General features: G+C 44.0%; 1 protein-coding gene across 1 annotated transcript; it reads left to right on the forward strand.

The window, feature by feature from the left end:
- The first annotated feature begins 146 nt into the window (after positions 1-146).
- Positions 147-16074, forward strand: LOC311126519 (ceramide kinase-like). Its single transcript, XM_084200515.1, has 13 exons — positions 147-465; positions 6988-7032; positions 8604-8738; positions 9979-10119; positions 13200-13335; positions 13543-13556; positions 13883-13957; positions 14438-14590; positions 14701-14806; positions 14962-15047; positions 15169-15352; positions 15516-15531; positions 15615-16074. The coding sequence occupies exons 1-13, from the start codon at positions 315-317 to the stop codon at positions 16038-16040; spliced, it is 1668 nt and encodes a 555-aa protein (XP_084056641.1). The 5' UTR covers positions 147-314; the 3' UTR covers positions 16041-16074.
- The last annotated feature ends 4720 nt before the right edge of the window (positions 16075-20794 follow it).

Genomic DNA, 20794 nt, shown 5'->3' on the forward strand with positions numbered 1-20794 from the left:
CACATAGGCCTACAATCATATTAATTATATTTTATTTTATTGAAATATTTGCTCTCTGAACAAGCTCATCTCAAAGCCTCTTTCTCTAGCACCAAAATTGGAATGCGTCGTGATGTCAAGCGTAATTTCAGCCCGTCCCCTTTTGGTGAATGGAGAATCCGCTATCCAATTGTGGCAGTCGAAAACAGCAACATTGTTTCCTTGTGTAGAGAATGGGTCTCAGTAACCCGATAAATTACTAAAGAAATGCTTAGATTAAGATAACATTGATACGCTCTCTAAGTCACCTAGTGCGGTGACTTATTGGTAAAGACATGGAAAAACAACCGAGGTTATTGGCATCCCAACTCCTCCTGAAAAACAGCGTCTTCGTAGTATTGTTAAACCGTGTGATTCTGACATGGAAAGAGATTCCGGCCAATAAAAAACGCGTTTCAGGCAGTATACATCACCCGTTCAAAGTCGGTAAGTGTCAAAAGATAAACTGGGTATTAAGTGCAAAGATATATGCTACTAATATATTCCGACTGAGACATCAAGGGACAGATAGATCATTTATAGCCTATAGTATGTTCTCTTTGTTGGATATATTCGCTATCCACATTCGCGTAAACACGTAACGTGCGCATTCACAATTCTCTGGATCTTAGTCTCAAAATATATAAATGTTTTGTTGCCTGCCCCTAACCTTTTTGCTGATGAAAGACAATACATTATTGTTATTGTCAACGAATGACATGGTATGTTAAAGCCTAAATTAGGCGTAGATGTAAAGGGCACTCTATAGGCCTATCTGAAACAGACAACCAGGACAGTTTTAGTGCAGTCTTTTGTTTTTATTTTATAGATGCATTTGTATCATAGCAGCGAGACTATCCATTGCCCAGAACTTAGTTTTGAAAGCAAGCCAATTCTGAGTTGTTGAATGTTTGACAGCTGGGCCGCGGAATGCGGCGGCGGCCCTGGCTTGGGTAGATCCACTATGTCGGGTCAATTGGATGTTACGCGTTTTGTTCTTGGAGTTTGCAATCACCTCATACGGTAGGCCTAATAACCGCTATAGCGCTTGCACGGTAGCCTTCGTGTTGTCAGTCTATTCCCACTGCATTTAAACGCACAAAGCATCATACTTATAGGCTGTTCATTATGTGTTAGTCTTTATTATAGGCTAATTAGATTAAACGTTATTTATTGATGAAATTGTAATTATAGCCTACTAGGTTACATGAGCCAACATGTCTGAATGGTAGATGCTACATAGGCTGCGTTTACTTACACAGGCAGCCCAATTCTGAGCTTTGTTTCCACTAATTGGTCTTTTGACCCTAAACATCAGATATTTTCACTTAGATATTTTTCAGGTCAAAAGACCAATTAGTGAAAAGAGATCAGAATTGGGCTGCCTGTGTAAACGCAGCCATAGTACCACATCCCTTGTCACCCAAGATTCAGATGAGGAGCAAACATAGAGACAGAAGACTCCTCTTTGTGTCTGTGACATTATAGTGTCTAACAACATGGCCAGTGCCATTAAGGCTATCCTCCATTTTAAAGTAGTCATTTTTCTTCTTCATGATTGGCTGATCCGTCCAGATGACCTGATTGGACATGACTCCAACAGGGTCACCAGGAGAGATCATGAAGTGGAAGACCCACCTAGTTGACTACATGGTGGAAGCCCTCAATGGCGCTGCCCATGCTAATATGGCCTTTTAGTCTCTATCATTCTCTATGGGAGCATAACATATCCACATGGTGACGTATGGAATGTGTTTATGTTTGACATTTGAGTCATTTAGCAGACGCTCTTATCCAGAGTGACTTACAGAAGCAATTAGGGTTAAATGCCTTGCTCAAGGGTACATCGACAAAGGTTTCACCTAGTCGGCTCAAGGATTTTAACCAGCGACCTTTCGGTTACTGGCTCAATGCTCTTAACCGCTAGGCTACCTGCCAGCACTGTTCAACTCAGTATGGTCTGTTGAATTGAATGTGGCTTTAGGCCTACCTCCCATGAAAGCAGGCCTAAATGGAAATTGACTCTACTAAATGTCTTTTGGATATTCAAAGCGTCTTGTTGTGGTGAATTCAAAAGCATAGCCTACATTAGAGATATGAGGGAAGAAAGCGGGTCCACGCTCCTTATGGTCTATAGGAACCCACAGACAATTATGTCGTCAAACAATTTAGCTTTCCGAGTCAAGAAATCAACAATATAACATGTTTGATGCTAATTTGGATATTTAATAACATATATAGAAAATGTTGAAGGAATTGTATGAGTTTATCCCATAGTCTGATAGCAGCCTCGTTTATTATTTATTAATACCCTTGAAGTAGCTCGAACAGTATCACCTTTTCAGTTTAGCCGATCGTTTTCACAGTTTGAGTTGCACTCTTTTCTGCGGCCTAATTCTGAAGTAGACCATGTGCCATTCAGATTCTCTCATTCTAACAATGGACAGGACACCCTCATCAAAAGCAAACATGCCCATCACTTTCACTGTCAAGAGATGGAGGAAGGCCTAGCACGGGTCTTCCACAATGTAGTTCCTGGCAAATGTTTCCATAAGATGTTTTTGTAATGTTTCAAACAGTCCAATGCAAACATGGGAGCCCATCTATATTCGTATAATGATGAACAGTGAACACTGAATCAGAGCGCAGAAGGGCATTCACTCATGATGTCACACACTACACTATGATGGATAAGGGCCTGCTGTTCTGTCGACATTTTCCCACTGCTTGCTTGGCACTTTGACATTTCCATGGAGGGCTAATGCTAGCTAGTCTGATTTGGTGTCCTGCATGGCAGGCCCATGACCTACCAAGGGTTTTGAATTTCTCCCACTCCTCATCACCCAACCCACCTCTCTTTCTGTGGCTGTTTATTAGCCAAACCAGTACACTAGTTGCACAACTAGGAAAGATCCGGCTAGTGTTTTGAGTGGCACAGGAAAACAGTGACAAAAAAAACAGTGACAACAGTATGTTGTGTTGACCTACCCTTGTCGTGAGGAGCTAATGCAGTCGAGTTATGTTCAATAAGCCATTGGGGTCAACCTTGGGGTTCAGTTTGAACAACAGGGGTATAAGGAGGAAAGTCATGAAGAATGGCTGAGTGTGTGTGGTGTGTCAGTATATAGATTATCAAGAGTATCTTCAAACATTCCAAATATCAATCGTGTTGATCTTCTCATTCAATTGAGAAACCGTCAAATGAGAACATATGGTTTAGGTTCAAACTAGGTAGGAAGGCCTTGATGAGTACAGTTTGTCTGTGACGACTCAGGCTGGTATTCGGCTAAAGCAGCTTGTAAACCTTTTTATTGTGTGTCTCGCGCTAACGGGAGTCGGTAAACATCGGTATTTACAGACCTTTTTATTCATAGCTCAGCTTATTCTGTGACTATGCAGTTGTCCATTGTCAGACTTGTATGATGTACTCTGAGTATACCAAACATTAGGAACACCTTCCTAATATTGCGTTGCATCCCCCCCCCCCCCGAATGGCACACATACACAATCCATGTCTCAATTGTCTCAAGGCTTAAAAATCATTCTTTAACCTGTCTCCTCCCCTTCATCTACACTGATTGAAGTAGTTTTAACAGGTGACATCAATAAGGGATCATACCTTTCACCTGGTTAGTCTGTCATGGAAAGAGCAGGTGTTCTTAATGTTTTGTATACTCCGTGTTTATCACCAGAAAAATGGTTTTGCATATTAATAAACCATGACCCAAGGAGTTGATAACAACATGGGCCAACTAAGTATCTGAGAATCAAGTGTGTTATGTAGCATTTAGGCCTGGGATCAAATATGGTATGACTGACCTAAAATAACCATTATAATGTCCTCGGCTACAAATGACCAATAGTGTACATTCAGCAGGCCAATGTTAAGATCTATATATCTTACAGTGACATTGTTATAGCTGTAAGTTGTCATACCAAAATGAAATTATCCTGTCATACTTATGTAATGGCTTCCCATGTGGATAGTATATCTGCCTAGAGATAAAACAGATTAGTGACCTCCCTGTATCGTGTTAGTTCATTTGGATGCCTGCTATCTGCCATCTTTCATCTTGAGGCTGTCAAAGGTCTCTTCATTTATTTCAGAATGGATGGGCTTTGGAGTCGAGCCTATTCATTTCAGGAGCTGAAAAAATACCATTAAATTCTGAGATATCTGAAGGACAAAAGTCCTGAAAATGAGCAATCACAAGCAGCGTTGTTAAAATAATCATCTCTCCAGATGAAAGGGGAATAGAGTCTTTGATAAAATAACATTATTTATTTTTTCTCAGACTTAAAGGGTAAATTCATTTCTACGCATTTCTCATAAGATTATTATTTTCCATTCTCTAGCTGAAAGGGATCAAATGACGCAAGACCTTATCTCGGAGTAGAAATTGCTTGATCGAACACTGGCTCCACTACTGTCTTCAGTGCCAAAATCTGCTGCATCTGAGAGAAACGTACGTTGAACTAAGACAGAGGAAGAGGTAAAGAGAGATGCCCAACTCTGCTGAATATTTTTTATATATATATATTTTTGGCCCACCAAGCAAGGAGTTTTTGTATGGAGGTCAATGAGTGTCGAATTTGGTCAACAAAGAAATGAATGGCTTATTTACATTTTACATTTACATTTTAGTCATTTAGCAGACGCTCTTATCCAGAGCGACTTACAGGAGCAATTGGGGTTAAGTGCCTTGCTCAAGGGCACATTAACGTCATTTAGCAGACGCTCTTAGCCAGAGCGACTCACAAATTGGTGCGTTTACCCTATAGCCAGTGGGATAACCACTTTACAATTTGGGGGGGGGGGGGGGGGGGGGGGTAGAAGGATTACTTTATCCTATCCCAGGTATTCCTTAAAGAGGTGGGGTTTCAAATGTCTCCGGAAGGTGGTGAGTGACTCCGCTGTGGGGTGGGGGGGGGGGGTAGAAGGATTACTTTATCCTATCCCAGGTATTCCTTAAAGAGGTGGGGTTTCAAATGTCTCCGGAAGGTGGTGAGTGACTCCGCTGTGGGGTGGGGGGGGGGGGTAGAAGGATTACTTTATCCTATCCCAGGTATTCCTTAAAGAGGTGGGGTTTCAAATGTCTCCGGAAGGTGGTGAGCGACTCCGCTGTGTGTGTGGGGGGGGGGTGGGGAGGGGGTAGAAGGATTACTTTATCCTATCCCAGGTATTCCTTAAAGAGGTGGGGTTTCAAATGTCTCCGGAAGGTGGTGAGTGACTCCGCTGTGGGGTGGGGGGGGGGGGGGTAGAAGGATTACTTTATCCTATCCCAGGTATTCCTTAAAGAGGTGGGGTTTCAGATGTCTCCGGAAGGTGGTGAGCGACTCCGCTGTGTGTGTGGGGGGGGGGGTGGGGGGGGGTAGAAGGATTACTTTATCCTATCCCAGGTATTCCTTAAAGAGGTGGGGTTTCAAATGTCTCCGGAAGGTGGTGAGTGACTCCGCTGTCCTGGCGTCGTGAGGGAGCTTGTTCCACCATTGGGGTGCCAGAGCAGCGAACAGTTTTGCCTGGGCTGAGCGGGAACTATGCTTCCGCAGAGGAAGGGGAGCCAGCAGGCCAGAGGTGGATGAACGCAATGCCCTCGTTTGGGTGTAGGGACTGATCAGAGCCTGAAGGTACAGAGGTGCCGTTCCCCTCACTGCTCCATAGGCAAGCACCATGGTCTTGTAGCGGATGCGAGCTTCAACTGGAAGCCAGTGGAGTGTGCGGAGGAGGGGGGTGACGTGAGAGAACTTGGGAAGGTTGAACACCAGACGGGCTGCGGCATTCTGGATGAGTTGTAGGGGTTTAATGGCACAGGCAGGGAGGCCAGCCAACAGCGAGTTGCAATAGTCCAGACGGGAGATGACAAGTGCCTGGATTAGGACCTGTGCCGCTTCCTGTGTAAGGCAGGGTCGTACTCTCCGAATGTTGTAGAGCATGAACCTGCAGGATCGGGTCACCGCCTTGATGTTGGCGGAGAACGACAGGGTGTTGTCCAGGGTCACGCCTAGGCTCTTCGCACTCTGGGAGGAGGACACAGCGGAGTTGTCAACCGTGATGGCGAGATCATGGAACGGGCAGTCCTTCCCCGGGAGGAAGAGCAGCTCCGTCTTGCTACGTGTCACACCCTGGCTCTGGGACTCTGTATATTGAGCCAGGGTGTGTTCATTCATTGGGTGTATTTCTATGTTTGAGATAATGACTCCCAATCAGGGGCAACGAGTGTCAGCTGTGGGCTGGTTGTCTCTGATTGGGAGCCATATTTAATCTGTATGTTTTCCTTTGGGTGTTGTGGGTTTTTGTTCCTTATTCGGTCAGTGTAACCGTGGACTTCACGAGTCGTGTTTTGTTTGTATTTTAGTACTTTAATTAAATAAAGTCATGTTCGTTTCACACGCTGCGCCTTGGTCTACTCTCCTTTACGACGATCGTGACACTACGTGAGGTTTATTTGATTGAATAGACGTTTCATAATAAGTAGGACACATAACATCCCTGCAACTTTGAGGAAAAACACTTATCGGAGTTGTCTCAAGATGGATATGCATATTCATGGTATGAGTCTAGTAGCATAGCATCTCTCCATTGAATACAGTCGGTTGACGTCAACAACCCTCATCGAATATTGAAAAAAAGCATTTAAATAATTCATTTATCCACCAATTCAAAGAAAGGATAGGCGGGAGCTAGACAGCCCGCTGTGACACTTTGTGGACAACGACTCACATTGTTAGGGCGTAGAGACACGTATTTTGTCAGTATATCCATAACCTTTGACTAAGAGAAGAGAAACGCTCTAAGAGAAACACTTGTTGAACTTTGAACTCCCCTGGCTAAATTGTGAAGCAAGCCAATGTAGGACCTTTTAAAGGTTTCATTCTGCTGAAGAGATACAGTATGTCAATATTGCTGTGTGAAAAAAGTGTTTGCTCATCTTGATGCAAACCACAATAACTCCACTGTTCCCATTCCAGGTTTCTGTTTTCCTAACTTCCTGCACAGAGGCAAAGGAGAGTCAGGTAGGAGGAGCACTCTTACCACAATGTGGTCAAAGAGTTGGGCTACATACAGTGAGCTCCAAAAGTGTTGGGACAGTGACACATTAGTTTTTGTTTTGGCTCTGTACTCCAGCACTTTGGATTTGAAATTATACAATGACTGAGGTTAAAGTGCAGACTGTCTGCTTTAATTTGAGGGTATTTTCATCCATATCGGGTGAACTTTATGTACATAGTCCCCCCATTGTATGGGACCAAAAGTATTTGTACAAATTCACTTATGTGTATTAAAGTAGTCAAAAGTTTAGTATTTTTTTCCATATTCCTAGCACACAATAATTACATTGAGAGTCACTATTATTGTAAATAAGAATATAATGTTTCTAAACACTTCTACATTCATGTGGATGCTACCATGGTTACGGATAGTCCTGAATGAATCGTGAATAAAGATGAGTGAGAAATTTGGACACATTACAATAACAAGGTTAGCATTTTTTGAGGGGGTTGATATTTATGCCTCTAACTTTCTCATCAATATTCACGATTCATTCAGGATTATCCATAGTCATGTTAGCATCAACATTAATGTAGTGTTTAGAAACATATTCTATTCTTATTTACAACAAAAGTGTCTCCAAAATAACACAATACATTATTTACTATTCATTTCTATTGGGCACAACATCATCTGAAACACAACCAAAACAAACAGCAAATACAACCAAAAAGTTTGTAGCATGACAAGCTTGATGTCATCATTTGTTCTAGGAATATGGGGCCATATAAGTGAATTCATCCCAATACCTTTGGTCCCCTAAAATGGGGGGGACAATGTACAAAAAGTATTGTAATGTCTAGATGATTTACCCGATATGGATGAAAATACCCTCAAATTAAAGCTGACAGTCTGCATCATTTGTATAATTTTGAAATCCAAAGTGCTGGAGTACAGAGCCAAAACAACAAAAAATGTGTCACTGTCCCAATACTTTTGGAGCTCACTGTACGTCCACTAGAGTGACTAGTTTGAAATGATTTTGCCAGCTGTATTTGATGGGGTTCCCTTTGTCAATCAATGTTCCTCTATCTCTGATCTTCAGGAAAAGGGCGGTAATAACAGGCATTAGTGTAGGAGTTGCCCTAGCTATATGGCATTGGTCTATAGTGATAGATTTCATCTTTCTCCAAATGAGCTCCCCTTCCATTATCCATCAGTAGTGCTTTCTATGGCAGGAGTGGTCAACAGCTATACAACACTAATGGTTTCTCCCCCTCCCTGCCTTCTCTCAGCCCAATACTAGCTCCACCCTAATGCTGAAATCAAACCGTTAATAGTCCATTAAAGCTCCAATCTCATCACATTAACTTTATTAGCATGAAGCTATCCAAGCTGTAATTGATACAGCCAGCCAAGTTTGGTTGGGTAGGTCAAAAAGGGCTTGAGATCCTGGCACCATAGTTCTCTCTCTCTCTGTGTGTGTGTGTGTGTGTGTGTGTGTGTGTGTGTGTGTGTGTGTGTGTGTGTGTGTGTGAGGAAAAACCTCTGGTTCCTACCACATTGTGACAGATTGATTTGGTGTGCTTAACAGGTACCAGCCACAGCGTGTCCGTGTCTGAGATCCTAGCAGTCCGGGAGCTCGATGTGGACGGCGGGACGAAAGATGATGGCAGGTGGCAGAAAATGCCCCAGAAACTGACTGAGGCCTATCCATATGCATTCACAGGTAGGAGTTGTTGGTAATCTAGAGCAATCTACATATATTGGATTCAATATATAGGGTGTTCACCCATAAAATGTTGAATTAATTCAAGGTTTATACAAGTATGTCCATTCAATAGAGAATTGCTTCAGAAAAACAATAGTCCAAACCCCATGTCTAACCATATACAGTGCCTTCAGAAAGTATTCATAACCCTTGACTTATTCCACATTGTGTTTTTACAGCCTGAATTCAAAATAGATTAAAATAAAAACAAATCTCACCCATCTACACACAATTCCCCATAGTGGCAAAATGAAAACATGTTTTTAGAAATTGTTGCAAAATAAATAAAAATGAAATACATAGATCTCATTTACATAAGTATTCACACCCCTCAGTCAGTACTTTGTAGAAGCACCTTTGGCAGCGATTACAGCTATGAGCCTTTCTGGGTAAGTCTCTTAAGCGCTTTCCACACCTGGATTGTGCAACATTTGCCCATTTATTCTTTTTTTTTTTTATCTTCCAGCTCTGTCAAATTGATTGTTGAACATTGCTAGAGAACCATTTTCACGTCTTGCCATAGATTTTCAAGTAGTTTTATGTCAAAACCGTAACTCGGCCACTCAGGAACATTAACTGTCTTATTGGTAAGCAACTCCATTATACATTTGGCATTGTGTTTTAGGTTATTGTCCTGCTAAAAGGTGAATTCATCTCCCAGTGTCTGGTGGAAAGGAGACTGAACCAGGTTTTCCTCTAAGATTTTGCCTGTGCTTAGCTCCGTTTCTTATTTTATCCTGAAAAACTCCCCAGTCCTTGACGATACAAGCATACCCATAACATGCTATGCTTGAAAATACGGAGAGTGCTACTCCGTAATGGGTTGTATTGGATTTGTCCAAAACATAACACTTTGTATTCAGGACAAGAAGTTAATTGCTTTGCTACTTTTTTTGCAGTATTACTTTAGTGCCTTGTTGCAAACAGGATGCTTGTTTTGGAATATTTGTATTCTGTACAGGCTTCCTTCTTTTCACTCTGTTAATTGGTTAGTATTGTGGAGTAACTACAATGTTGTTGACCCATCTTCAGTTTTCTCCTATCACAGCCATTGAACTCTGCCAACTGTTTTAAAGTCACCATTGGCCTTATGGTGAAATCCCTGAGTGGTTTCCGTCCTCTCCGGCAACTGAGTTAGGAAGGACACCTGTATCTTTGTAGTGTCTGGGTGAATTGATATACCATCCAAAGTGTAATTAACTTCACCATGCTCAAAATCGAATCCAATGTCAGCAGTGGCAGCACCGCTGGCGGTGTAGTGACGTCACCTTCCACTGTCCAGAGGGGGCGCTGTGTCAGCAGTGGGTCCAGACCATCAGAGAGCAGCTCGCAGCACTGAGTATGGCTGAGTATTACTGACACTGAATATGCTTTGTGAAGTCTGGTTGCAAGGCTAACTCAGAAATGAGTATGGCCGTCATTCTGTGCAGTTACTCAGTAGTGCTGAGCGATTAACCGTCATTTCATATTTTTTCCAGTCATTAAACAACTAAGTCTGTTCAATTACTTGAATTCCATCTATTTTTTAAAATATTTTTTTATGTGAGCCCAGCGTGCCGTTTCTCTAGAGAGAAATAAAATAATTCACGACAGAAATCAAGTCAACTATGTGGGATGCTGGGCTGAAGGGAGTTGTCGTTTTCATTAAGCAAATATTCAACCTAGTTCAGCTCAGAAATGTGGTAATTAACTACAATCCCATAATCCATTGCGCCAGTTTTTTTCAGTTTCGGACGGAGACCAGAGAGGTCGCCAAAATATGTCAAAAATAAGCCCAATGTGTTTCTATGGGCTTATTTTGGACCTAAAATTGTCGCCTGCCTTCCTGCCTTTGTGACAATGACTCCCATTGTTAGGGCAGAAACATAATTATATACAGATCTATGGACGGAAACATTTTTACGTCTGCTACGTTAGGTTAGATACACACAGACCGCATGAGAGAGGAATGTACACAACGCTGAGAGGGACAGAGACCGTTCGTGAAAGTATGCCTTATCTACTTCGTCTCCTGAGTGGCGCAGTGGTCTAAGGCACTGCATCGCAGTGTTAACTGTGCCACTAGAGATCCTGGTTCGAATCCAGGCTCTGTCGCAGCCGGCCGCGACCGGGAGACTCATGGGCGGCGCAAAATTGGCCCAGCGTCGTCCAGGGTAGGGGAGGGAATGGCCGGCAGGGATGTAGCTCAGTTGATAGAGCATGGCGTTTGCAACGCCAGGGTTGTGGGTTTGATTCCCACGGGGGGCCAGTATAAAGAAAAGATCTATTCACTAACTGTAAGTCGCTCTGGATAAGAGTGTCTGCCAAATGACTAAAATGTAAATGTAAACTAGTAAAATGATTTCATCAGACAGGTCTGCAGCATAGGCTACCTAAATAGGATGACTCAAAGACAGTACAGTATGGAGAGCACAGAGATAACGTTAGGTTTGGCTGACTGCTACTGCTTGAGATGAGATGATGACTTTAAGGAATGAAAAATAAATAATAAAGTAATCAAATAAAAACTAAGTACAGTGGGGGAAAAAAAGTATTTAGTCAGCCACCAATTGTGCAAGATCTCCCACTTAAAAAGATGAGAGAGGCCTGTAATTTTCATCATAGGTACACGTCAACTATGACAGACAAAATGAGAAAAAAAATCCAGAAAATCACATTGTAGGATATTTTATGAATTTATTTGCAAATTATGGTGGAAAATAAGTATTTGGTCAATAACAAAAGTTTCTCAATACTTTGTTATATACCCTTTGTTGGCAATGACACAGGTCAAACGTTTTCTGTAAGTCTTCACAAGGTTTTCACACACTATTGCTGGTATTTTGGCCCATTCCTCTATGCAGATCTCCTCTAGAGCAGTGATGTTTTGGGGCTGTCGCTGGGCAACACGGACTTTCAACTCCCTCCAAAGATTTTCTATGGGGTTGAGATCTGGAGACTGGCTAGGCCACTCCAGGACCTTGAAATGCTTCTTACGAAGCCACTCCTTCATTGCCCGGGCGGTGTGTTTGGGATCATTGTCATGCTGAAAGACCCAGCCACGTTTCATCTTCAATGCCCTTGCTGATGGAAGGAGGTTTCCACTCAAAATCTCACGATACATGGCCCCATTCATTCTTTCCTTTACACGGATCATTCGTCCTGGTCCCTTTGCAGAAAAACAGCCCCAAAGCATGATGTTTCCACCCCCATGCTTCACAGTAGGTATGGTGTTCTTTGGATGCAACTCAGCATTCGTTGTCCTCCAAACACGACGAGTTGAGTTTTATCAAAAAGTTATATTTTGGTTTCATCTGACCATATGACATTCTCCCAATCCTCTTCTGGATCATCCAAATGCACTCTAGCAAACTTCAGACGGGCCTGGACATGTACTGGCTTAAGCAGGGGGACACGTCTTGCACTGCAGGATTTGAGTCCCTGGCGGCATAGTGTGTTACTGATGGTAGGCTTTGTTACTTTGGTCCCAGCTCTCTGCAGGTCATTCACTAGGTCCCCCCGTGTGGTTCTGGGATTTTTGCTCACCGTTCCTGTGATCATTTTGACCCCACGGGGTGAGATCTTGTGTGGAGCCCCAGATCGAGGGAGATTATCAGTGGTCTTGTATGTCTTCCATTTCCTAATAATTGCTCCCACAGTTGATTTCTTCAAACCAAGCTGCTTACCTATTGCAGATTCAGTCTTCCCAGCCTGGTGCAGGTCTACAATTTTGTTTCTGGTGTCCTTTGACAGCTCTTTGGTCTTGGCCATAGTGGAGTTTGGAGTGTGACTGTTTGAGGTTGTGGACAGGTGTCTTTTATACTGATAACAAGTTCAAACAGGTGCCATTAATACAGGTAAAGAGTGGAGGACAGAGGAGCCTCTTAAAGAAGAAGTTACAGGTCTGTGAGAGCCAGAAATCTTGCTTGTTTGTAGGTGACCATATACTTATTTTCCACCGTAATTTGCAAATAAATTCATAAAAAATCCTACAATGTGATTTTCTGGATTTCTTTTTCTCAATTTGTCTGTCATAGTCGACATGTACCTATGATGAAAATTACAGGCCTCTCTCATCTTTTTAAGTGGGAGAACTTGCACAATTGGTGGCTGACTAAATACTTTTTCCCCCACTGTAATATACACAACTGAAATATTGTATTGTTTCATAGTAATTTCCTATTTTTCTATTGATGTCTACCCAATGTGGACCTGGCAGAGACAATGGAATATTTTCAATGTTTTTGCAATTGAATGCTCACTATTAATATATTTCATATTTTTTTTAATGATTGAAATCGAAAACCGTGATAATGTTTTCAATAATTGAACCGAAACCGAACCGACCTCAAAAAGCACTAATTGTTCAACACTTACTCAGCCTACAGCCTACAATTGATCTGGAAAATACAATAACATCTTTCACTTGACTTTTTGCAGCCAGCAGACCCAAGCATTTGCTGGTGTACATCAACCCTTATGGGGGCAAGCAGCAAGGCAAGCGTATTTATGAGCAGAAAGTCGCGCCTCTCTTCGCCTGTGCCTCCATCTCCACGGACGTGATTGGTGAGTTCCTGCCAAAGACATTAAACTTGCTTTAATAAAAGATGAGTCTTTATGGGCCAAGTAAAAATTGTTCACTGTAGGCAAATGGACACAAGCTCTCTCAGGCCGCACAGGAATATGACATCATTTACGGCCGCCATCCATCATCCCAGTTCCTTAATGGAACGGATGATTTCGACGAATACTGGATTCCCCTTCCATCCGGTTTACTTCTCAGACTACAGAAAGACTGTTTACATTTGTAACTGTGGAATTTCAAAGTCCAAATTTTGACTAATTGTATTTAACTATACAGCTGCTTGGGTTGATATCAAGATATTGATACAGTATTTGAGCAATTGTGTAAAAAAAAAAAAAAAAAAAAAGATTCTAAGGTGGATGTGAAAATGTTTGCACATGAAATCAAACTATTCCTTTGGCTATATATAACTGTGTTGATTTCACATTCCATTTTTCCATCTTACACACACGTGTATACACACGCACCATGGCCGTGATTCAGAGATTTTGTAGTCAGAAACAGAACGTATCAGTGTCTTGTTTTGTGTGGTATCCAGGTTCGGCGGACTGCATCTGCTATGCAACTGTCGGCATCAACGACCCTGTGACCTCAGCCTTACACATCATAGTGGGTCAGTGCATTTATCCACATTGAAATATTGGCAGCACTTCTAATTAAATTGCCTTTAAAAAAAAAATATGGAGTGTAACTGACCTTTTTATACAGCATAAGCATTCTTTATCACTGTTCCAGGTCATTCCTGGAGCTTTATTGTGAGTAGAAATGTGTGTCATGTTTGTCACTTACATGTTATCGCTATGGTACACTCAGCTGACCAACAAGTGACAGCCGTGACCTACTGATTCAAAGGTTTAGAGATAAGAGGAAACTGCTGGAGGTGCGCGGGTGTGTGTGAGTAGGTGGGTGGGTGTGTGTGCGGGTGTGTGTGAGTAGGTGGGTGTGTGTGTGTGTGTGTGTGTTCAGGCATTGGTGTGTTTCATAGTAAAAGCACGTATTGTGTGCCGTCACACCTCTGCCTCTGTAGGACACTGTACCCCACAGTATCTGTGGAGGATCACTCATACTAGACTTTGGGTGCGTGTCTTCACAGGAGACTCCCAGCCAATGGACGTGTGCTCGGTCCATCACAACAACACATTCCTGAGGTACTCAGTCTCCCTGCTTGGATACGGTTTCTACGGCGACGTGCTGGCAGACAGCGTGAGGAAACGATGGATGGGACCAGCCAGATATGGCTTTTCCGGTAGGTCAGAAGAGTTAGCTTTAGCTTTTTTAGGAAATACCACCACTGGGTACAGTTGCGGTAGACTGTTGCCATTGCTAATAATAAAGGCCATGCCGTCGTTTGTGCAGGTTTTAAGACTTTTCTGACACATCACCACTATGAAGGGGTTGTGTCTTTTCTACCAGCAACTGACACACTGGGAACACCAGGAGACCAGACCAGGTGTAGAGCTGGGTATGTCAGACTGTACTCTTACAACCTGTCCAATGATACACACAACCTGTTATGTACTTTAGTATTACATGTTTGTCTAGATGGTGCAAAGGAGAGATTGTTCACTTTGCTAGCTAACTCCATTGTCCCATCCTCACTCCATTCCTGTGTTCCAGGTGCTTCATATGCCAGCACGACGGGCAGCTGTATCCAGAGGATTCCCCAGAGAAATGCAAGACTGCTCCAGATGTCTCAGACAGTGGTAAGCACAGTATCTCTGCCTGAACACCCAAATGACCTCAACTCCACACGCCATGGGTCTCTACTGAAACCTACACAATGTATTTACCACAAAGCACCAACCTGTTTCTGCTCTATCCCAGAAAATGAAGGGGGGTGGGGGGTGATCAGAGGGAAGTTCCTGGCCATCAACGCGGCCAGTATGAGCTGTGCCTGTCCCCGTAGCCCCAAGGGCCTGTCCCCCGCCGCCCACCTCGCTGACGGCACCACCGACCTCATCCTTGTACGCAAGTGCTCCCGATTCGATAGGAGTGGTTGCATGAGATGGTTAACTCGCTAATTCCCTGTATCAGGGATTTCACTTTCTCACTTCTGTTCCTCTCCCCTTCAGTTTGACACGACCTTCTGTCCCTCTCCCCTTCAGTTTGACACGACCTTCTGTCCCTCTCCCCTTCAGTTTGACACGACCTTCTGTCCCTCTCCCCTTCAGTTTGACACGACCTTCTGTTCCTCTCCCCTTCAGTTTGACACGACCTTCTGTCCCTCTCCCCTTCAGTTTGACACAACCTTCTGTCCCTCTCCCCTTCAGTTTGACATGATCTTCTGTCCCTCTCCCCTTCAGTTTGACACAACCTTCTGTCCCTCTCCCCTTCAGTTTGACATGACCTTCTGTCCCTTTCCCCTTCAGTTTGACACAACCTTCTGTCCCTCTCCCCTTCAGTTTGACATGATCTTCTGTCCCTCTCCCCTTCAGTTTGACATGACCTTTGTAGAGGTGCACCGTGTGCGGCGCTTCCTCTTCACGCCACGCCAGGACGACTCAGAGCTAGACCTGAGGGAGAACGGCAAGCAGCTCTTCAGCCAGATCTGCCACCCTGCCTATAGCAGCTGGAACTGTGACGGCGAGATCCTCCCCCACGCTGCCATCGAAGTCGGGTACGCACCCCCCTATATGTGGAAATATAACCCACTTCTGAAAGTTTATTGTCTGCACTGTGCTATTTTCAACATTTGAATTTAATTCATGCCTTTGTTTTTCCCTGACAATGTTTTCTTTGTCTTCTGTCTTCTGCCCTTTGTCTTCTGCCCTTTGTCTTCTGCCCTACTCTATTTTCACTGCATCAGGGCTAAAGAGCAAGGACCCGCATGATCAACAGTCAGCAAAATGCAAAGGTAAAACATGAAGGGGGATAGAGAGGGACAGACTTTTCACAAAGTATTTGATGACACAGTGCAAAGATAAAAAGGACGAGATACCAACATGGGTATCCCAACAGTTGACACACACAACTTTATCCACCGAAACTACACAATCCTCTATCCCATGCCCTCCTGCACACTTCCCACATCTTGGATCTCCCTCCTACAAACTGCTGCAACATGACCATAAATGTTGCACCTGAATCAGCACAGTGGATTCGCCACAAAAGCTCTAACAGGATAACTGATATATCCTACCATGACTTTGTTGGGTAAAGACTAAAAACTCAAAAGGACTGACAGTGACTCCTCTGTTTCACCACGCTCACCACCGGGTCTGTGTTGCACCAAACGGCGGGAATCACAAACACCAGCAGTCTTCAACCTTAATTGCTCCACTTCTACACTTAACGCTACCCCAGAAATCACTCCTTTCAATGGTGCCCTGTTCCTAAGAGAAAAGCAAGAAACAGATCTTGACCCAAGTTGCGTGACACGGAGCGCCCACTCCCTCTGGTCAGAAGAAACACAAACAAATATCCCAAGTCCACTACAGGTTACCTTCACTGATTCAACTGCATCCAACTCCTTTCCCACCCACCCTGAAACCACAAATGGATCTGCCAAAAGGAATGGATCCACTTTCTCCTACAATGTAACTCATACTGCACCAGATTCTTCTTTATCATGTCCATTGATGCCAGGCTCTGGTTCCGAGCTCTTCACCACACCTTCTACCTCACTTAACTCGCCCTCATTCATTTCCATTTCACCTCCAGAACTCAGTCTGGCGAATGGCTCACTCTGTTTGCACTTGAATTATAACATTTGAAATGTCTCTATTACTTTGAAACTTTTGTGAGTGTAATGTTTACTTTTAATTTCTGATTGTTTATTATCTATTTCACTTGCTTTCGCAATGTAAACATATATGTTTCCCATGTCAATAAAGCCCTTTGAATTAAATTGAGAGAGAGCTCCATTTTAATGTATAGGGGACTTGAGTCTTTCATGGTTACTCAAGGTTATGTGATGAGGTAACCCCTCTTGCGACTTCAAAATCAGTGTCGGCCCTCGACCCAAAGGGAATGTCCTCTTGGTGAAACAGTCAAGATGTTGGTTTCTCTCCTCAGTAGACCCGGGTTCATATCCCACCGGTTACATTAAGCAGTCTATTCTCTGAAAGGGGTCCAGACAGCCTGTTCCCAACAGTGGGATTGGATAGGGACATCTCTCTCTCTCTCTGACTGGAGGAGAGAAGTGAAATGGTGTGTCTCCTCTGGTCAACAATACTCACCTTGAGAGACTCCACAGCCTGTTGGAGCTCCTTCAGGTCCTTCTCTCTCTCCTGGAATCTCTGATGGACCTTCTGCTGACTCATCCCCAGCTGCCTCTGTGGAGAATCACTCTTCAATGAGCTATCAAGCTTTATTTGTCCAGTAGATCAATAGTATAGTAATGTGACATAGGGCACATAGAGAGGAAGGTATATAATCTTGAGGAAGTCCCTTTACCATATGACATTTTCTATGTTGCTATGTGAATGATTCTAGTGTTTATGGTAGGTGTACATGTATCAAGGGGTTGAGACTGAACTTTGAACTCCTAAAAGGGCATTCGGAATGATAATAGTGTTTGACTTCAGAAACTTGTGATACATTTGGATCAAACTCAATATACTCAAGGTTTGTGTTCATATTTGTTCTGCTGAGGATCAATTTCATTTAATGATCTCATATTCAAACAGCCTTAGTTCCTACTGTATCTTTAATTATTTGTTTATCAGACAGTCACCAACAAGTAGTTCTGGTCTTACCTGTTTCTCAGTCGTCTCTGCTGCAGCTGACACTGTATCATGGCCTTTATGTTCATCAATTGTACACAGATAACAGATACACTGCTGATCGGTACGACAGTAAACCTCCAGCAGTTTGTCATGATGAGAGCAGATCTTCTCCTGTAGTTGTGCGGTGGCTTTGACCAGCTTGTGCTTCTTCAAAGCAGGAGATTCATAGTGAGGTTGGAGGTGAGTCTCACAGTAAAAGGCCTGACACGCCAGACAGGACATGAGGGCTTTCTGCTTTCTGGTCCCAGTGCAGACATCACACGCCACATCTCCAGGTCCAGCATAGCACAGAGCAGGAGGGGGAGCAGCCTGGAGTCCTGTCTTCTTCAGTTTCTCCACCACTTCAGCCAGCACGATGTTTCTCTTCAGAACAGGCCTTGGGGTAAAAGTCTCTCCGCACTGAGGACAGCTATAGACCCCTTTCAGAACATCCTGATCCCAGTAGCCGTCAATACAGCTCCTACAGTAACTGTGTCCACAGGGGATGGTGACCGGCTCCTTCAGTAGATCCAGACAGACAGAACAACAGAACTGGTCCTGGTCCAGCAGATCTCTGTGCTGAGCCATTTGGATGGTTGTTCACTCTCACACAGACAGACGACACAGAGACTCAGATCAGTTTTGTTTCCACAGAAGAGAGTTTGTGGAGAGGAGGGACTTCCTGGTTCAGAGAGAGAGAGAGAGAGAGAGAGAGAGAGAGAGAGAGAGAGAGAGAGAGAGAGAGAGAGAGAGAGAGAGAGAGAGAGAGAGAGAGAGAGAGAGAGAGAGAGAGAGAGAGAGAGAGAGAGAGAGAGAGAGAGAGAGAGAGAGAGAGAGAGAGAGAGAGAGAGAGAGAGAGAGAGAGAGAGAGAGAGAGAGAGAGAGAGAGAGAGAGAGAGAGAGAGAGAGAGAGAGAGAGAGAGAGAGAGAGAGAGAGAGAGAGAGAGAGAGAGAGATTCCTAGGTTAGGGCCCTTAATATGGAATAAATTAAATAGAGTGGTTAGAATATATAAAGGGTAACAGTTTCTATGAAGTACATATGTATAATGCTTTTTATGAATTGTGTAATGCCTTAAACTTATGTGCTGGCTAACACTACAGAGCTGAGTCAAGCCAAGCAGGGCCAAACTGGGCTGGCTAACACTACAGAGCTGAGTCAAGCAGGGCCAAACTGGGCTGGCTAACACTACAGAGCTGAGTCAAGCCAAACTGGGCTGGCTAACACTACAGAGCTGAGTCAAGCCAAGCAGGGCCAAACTGGGCTGGCTAACGCTACAGAGCTGAGTCAAGCAGGGCCAAACTGGACTGGCTAACACTACAGAGCTGAGTCAAGCCAAGCAGGGCCAAACTGGGCTGGCTAACACTACAGAGCTGAGTCAAGCAGGGCCAAACTGGACTGGCTAACACTACAGAGCTGAGTCAAGCCAAGCAGGGCCAAACTGGGCTGGCTAACACTACAGAGCTGAGTCAAGCAGGGCCAAACTGGGCTGGCTAATGCTACAGAGCTGAGTCAAGCAGGGCCAAACTGGGCTGGCTAACACTACAGAGCTGAGTCAAGCCAAGCAGGGCCAAACTGGGCTGGCTAACACTACAGAGCTGAGTCAAGCCAAGCAGGGCCAAACTGGGCTGGCTAACACTACAGAGCTGAGTCAAGCAGGGCCAAACTGGGCTGGCTAACACTACAGAGCTGAGTCAAGCAGGGCCAAACTGGGCTGGCTAACACTACAGAGCTGAGTCAAGCCAAGCAGGGCCAAACTGGGCTGGCTAACACTACAGAGCTGAGTCAAGCAGGGCCAAACTGGGCTGGCTAACACTACAGAGCTGAGTCAAGCAGGGCCAAACTGGGCTGGCTAACACTACAGAGCTGAGTCAAGCAGGGCCAAACATGTTATTTATCCAATGTAGGGAATGTCCTCTTGGTGTAACGGTCAAGCTGTTGCTTTCTCCCGCGGTAGACCTGGTTCATATCCCGTCGGTTATATTAAGCAGTCTATTCTCTGAAAATAGTCCAGACAGCATGTACCCAACAGTGAGGTCAGTGGGATTGGAGAGAGTCTCTCTCTCTGACTGGAAGTGAGAAGTGAAATTGTGTGTCTCCTCTGGTCAACAATACTCACCTTTAGACACTCCACAGCCTGTTGGAGCTCCTTCTCTCTCTCCTGGAATCTCTGATGGACCTTCTGCTGACTCATCCCCAGCTGCCTCTGTGGAGAATCACTCTTCAATGAGCTATCAAGCTTTATTTGTCCAGTAGATCAATAGTATAGTAATGTGACATAGGGCCCATAGAGAGGAAAGTCTAAAATCTTGAGAAAGTCCCTTTACCATATGACATTTTATATGTTGCTATGTTAATGATTATAGTGTTTATGGTAGGTGTACATGTATCAAGGGGTTGAGGGTCACCTGGTATACTCGGCAGCTGGGTAAACACCTCCCGAGTATCATTTCTTACTCGGCAGGATCCGTCCACGTTTTCGGAGGGCTCCTGGCAAGCGGGGAGTCGCCGACCCGCGTTCAATGTGCCGGTCCGCTTAGCGAGTGCGTCCCGCACGCCCCCATGTCTTCTTTTCTTTCCTTTTCATATTTTAGAAAAAATAATTCTTCATATTTTTTTTTCTGCTTCAAAGTAGATTAAGTGAAGCTTCACCTCCATTCAGGCAGTTATCACACCCCCCCACCCGGATTCGACCCCACTGGTCATTTAAAGACGTGTTTGGCTACGGGCACGTGGTAAGTTATG

Source organism: Coregonus lavaretus (assembly GCF_964263955.1).
Source record: "Coregonus lavaretus genome assembly, contig: HAP1_SCAFFOLD_129, whole genome shotgun sequence".
NCBI classification, from domain to species: Eukaryota; Metazoa; Chordata; class Actinopteri; order Salmoniformes; family Salmonidae; genus Coregonus; species Coregonus lavaretus.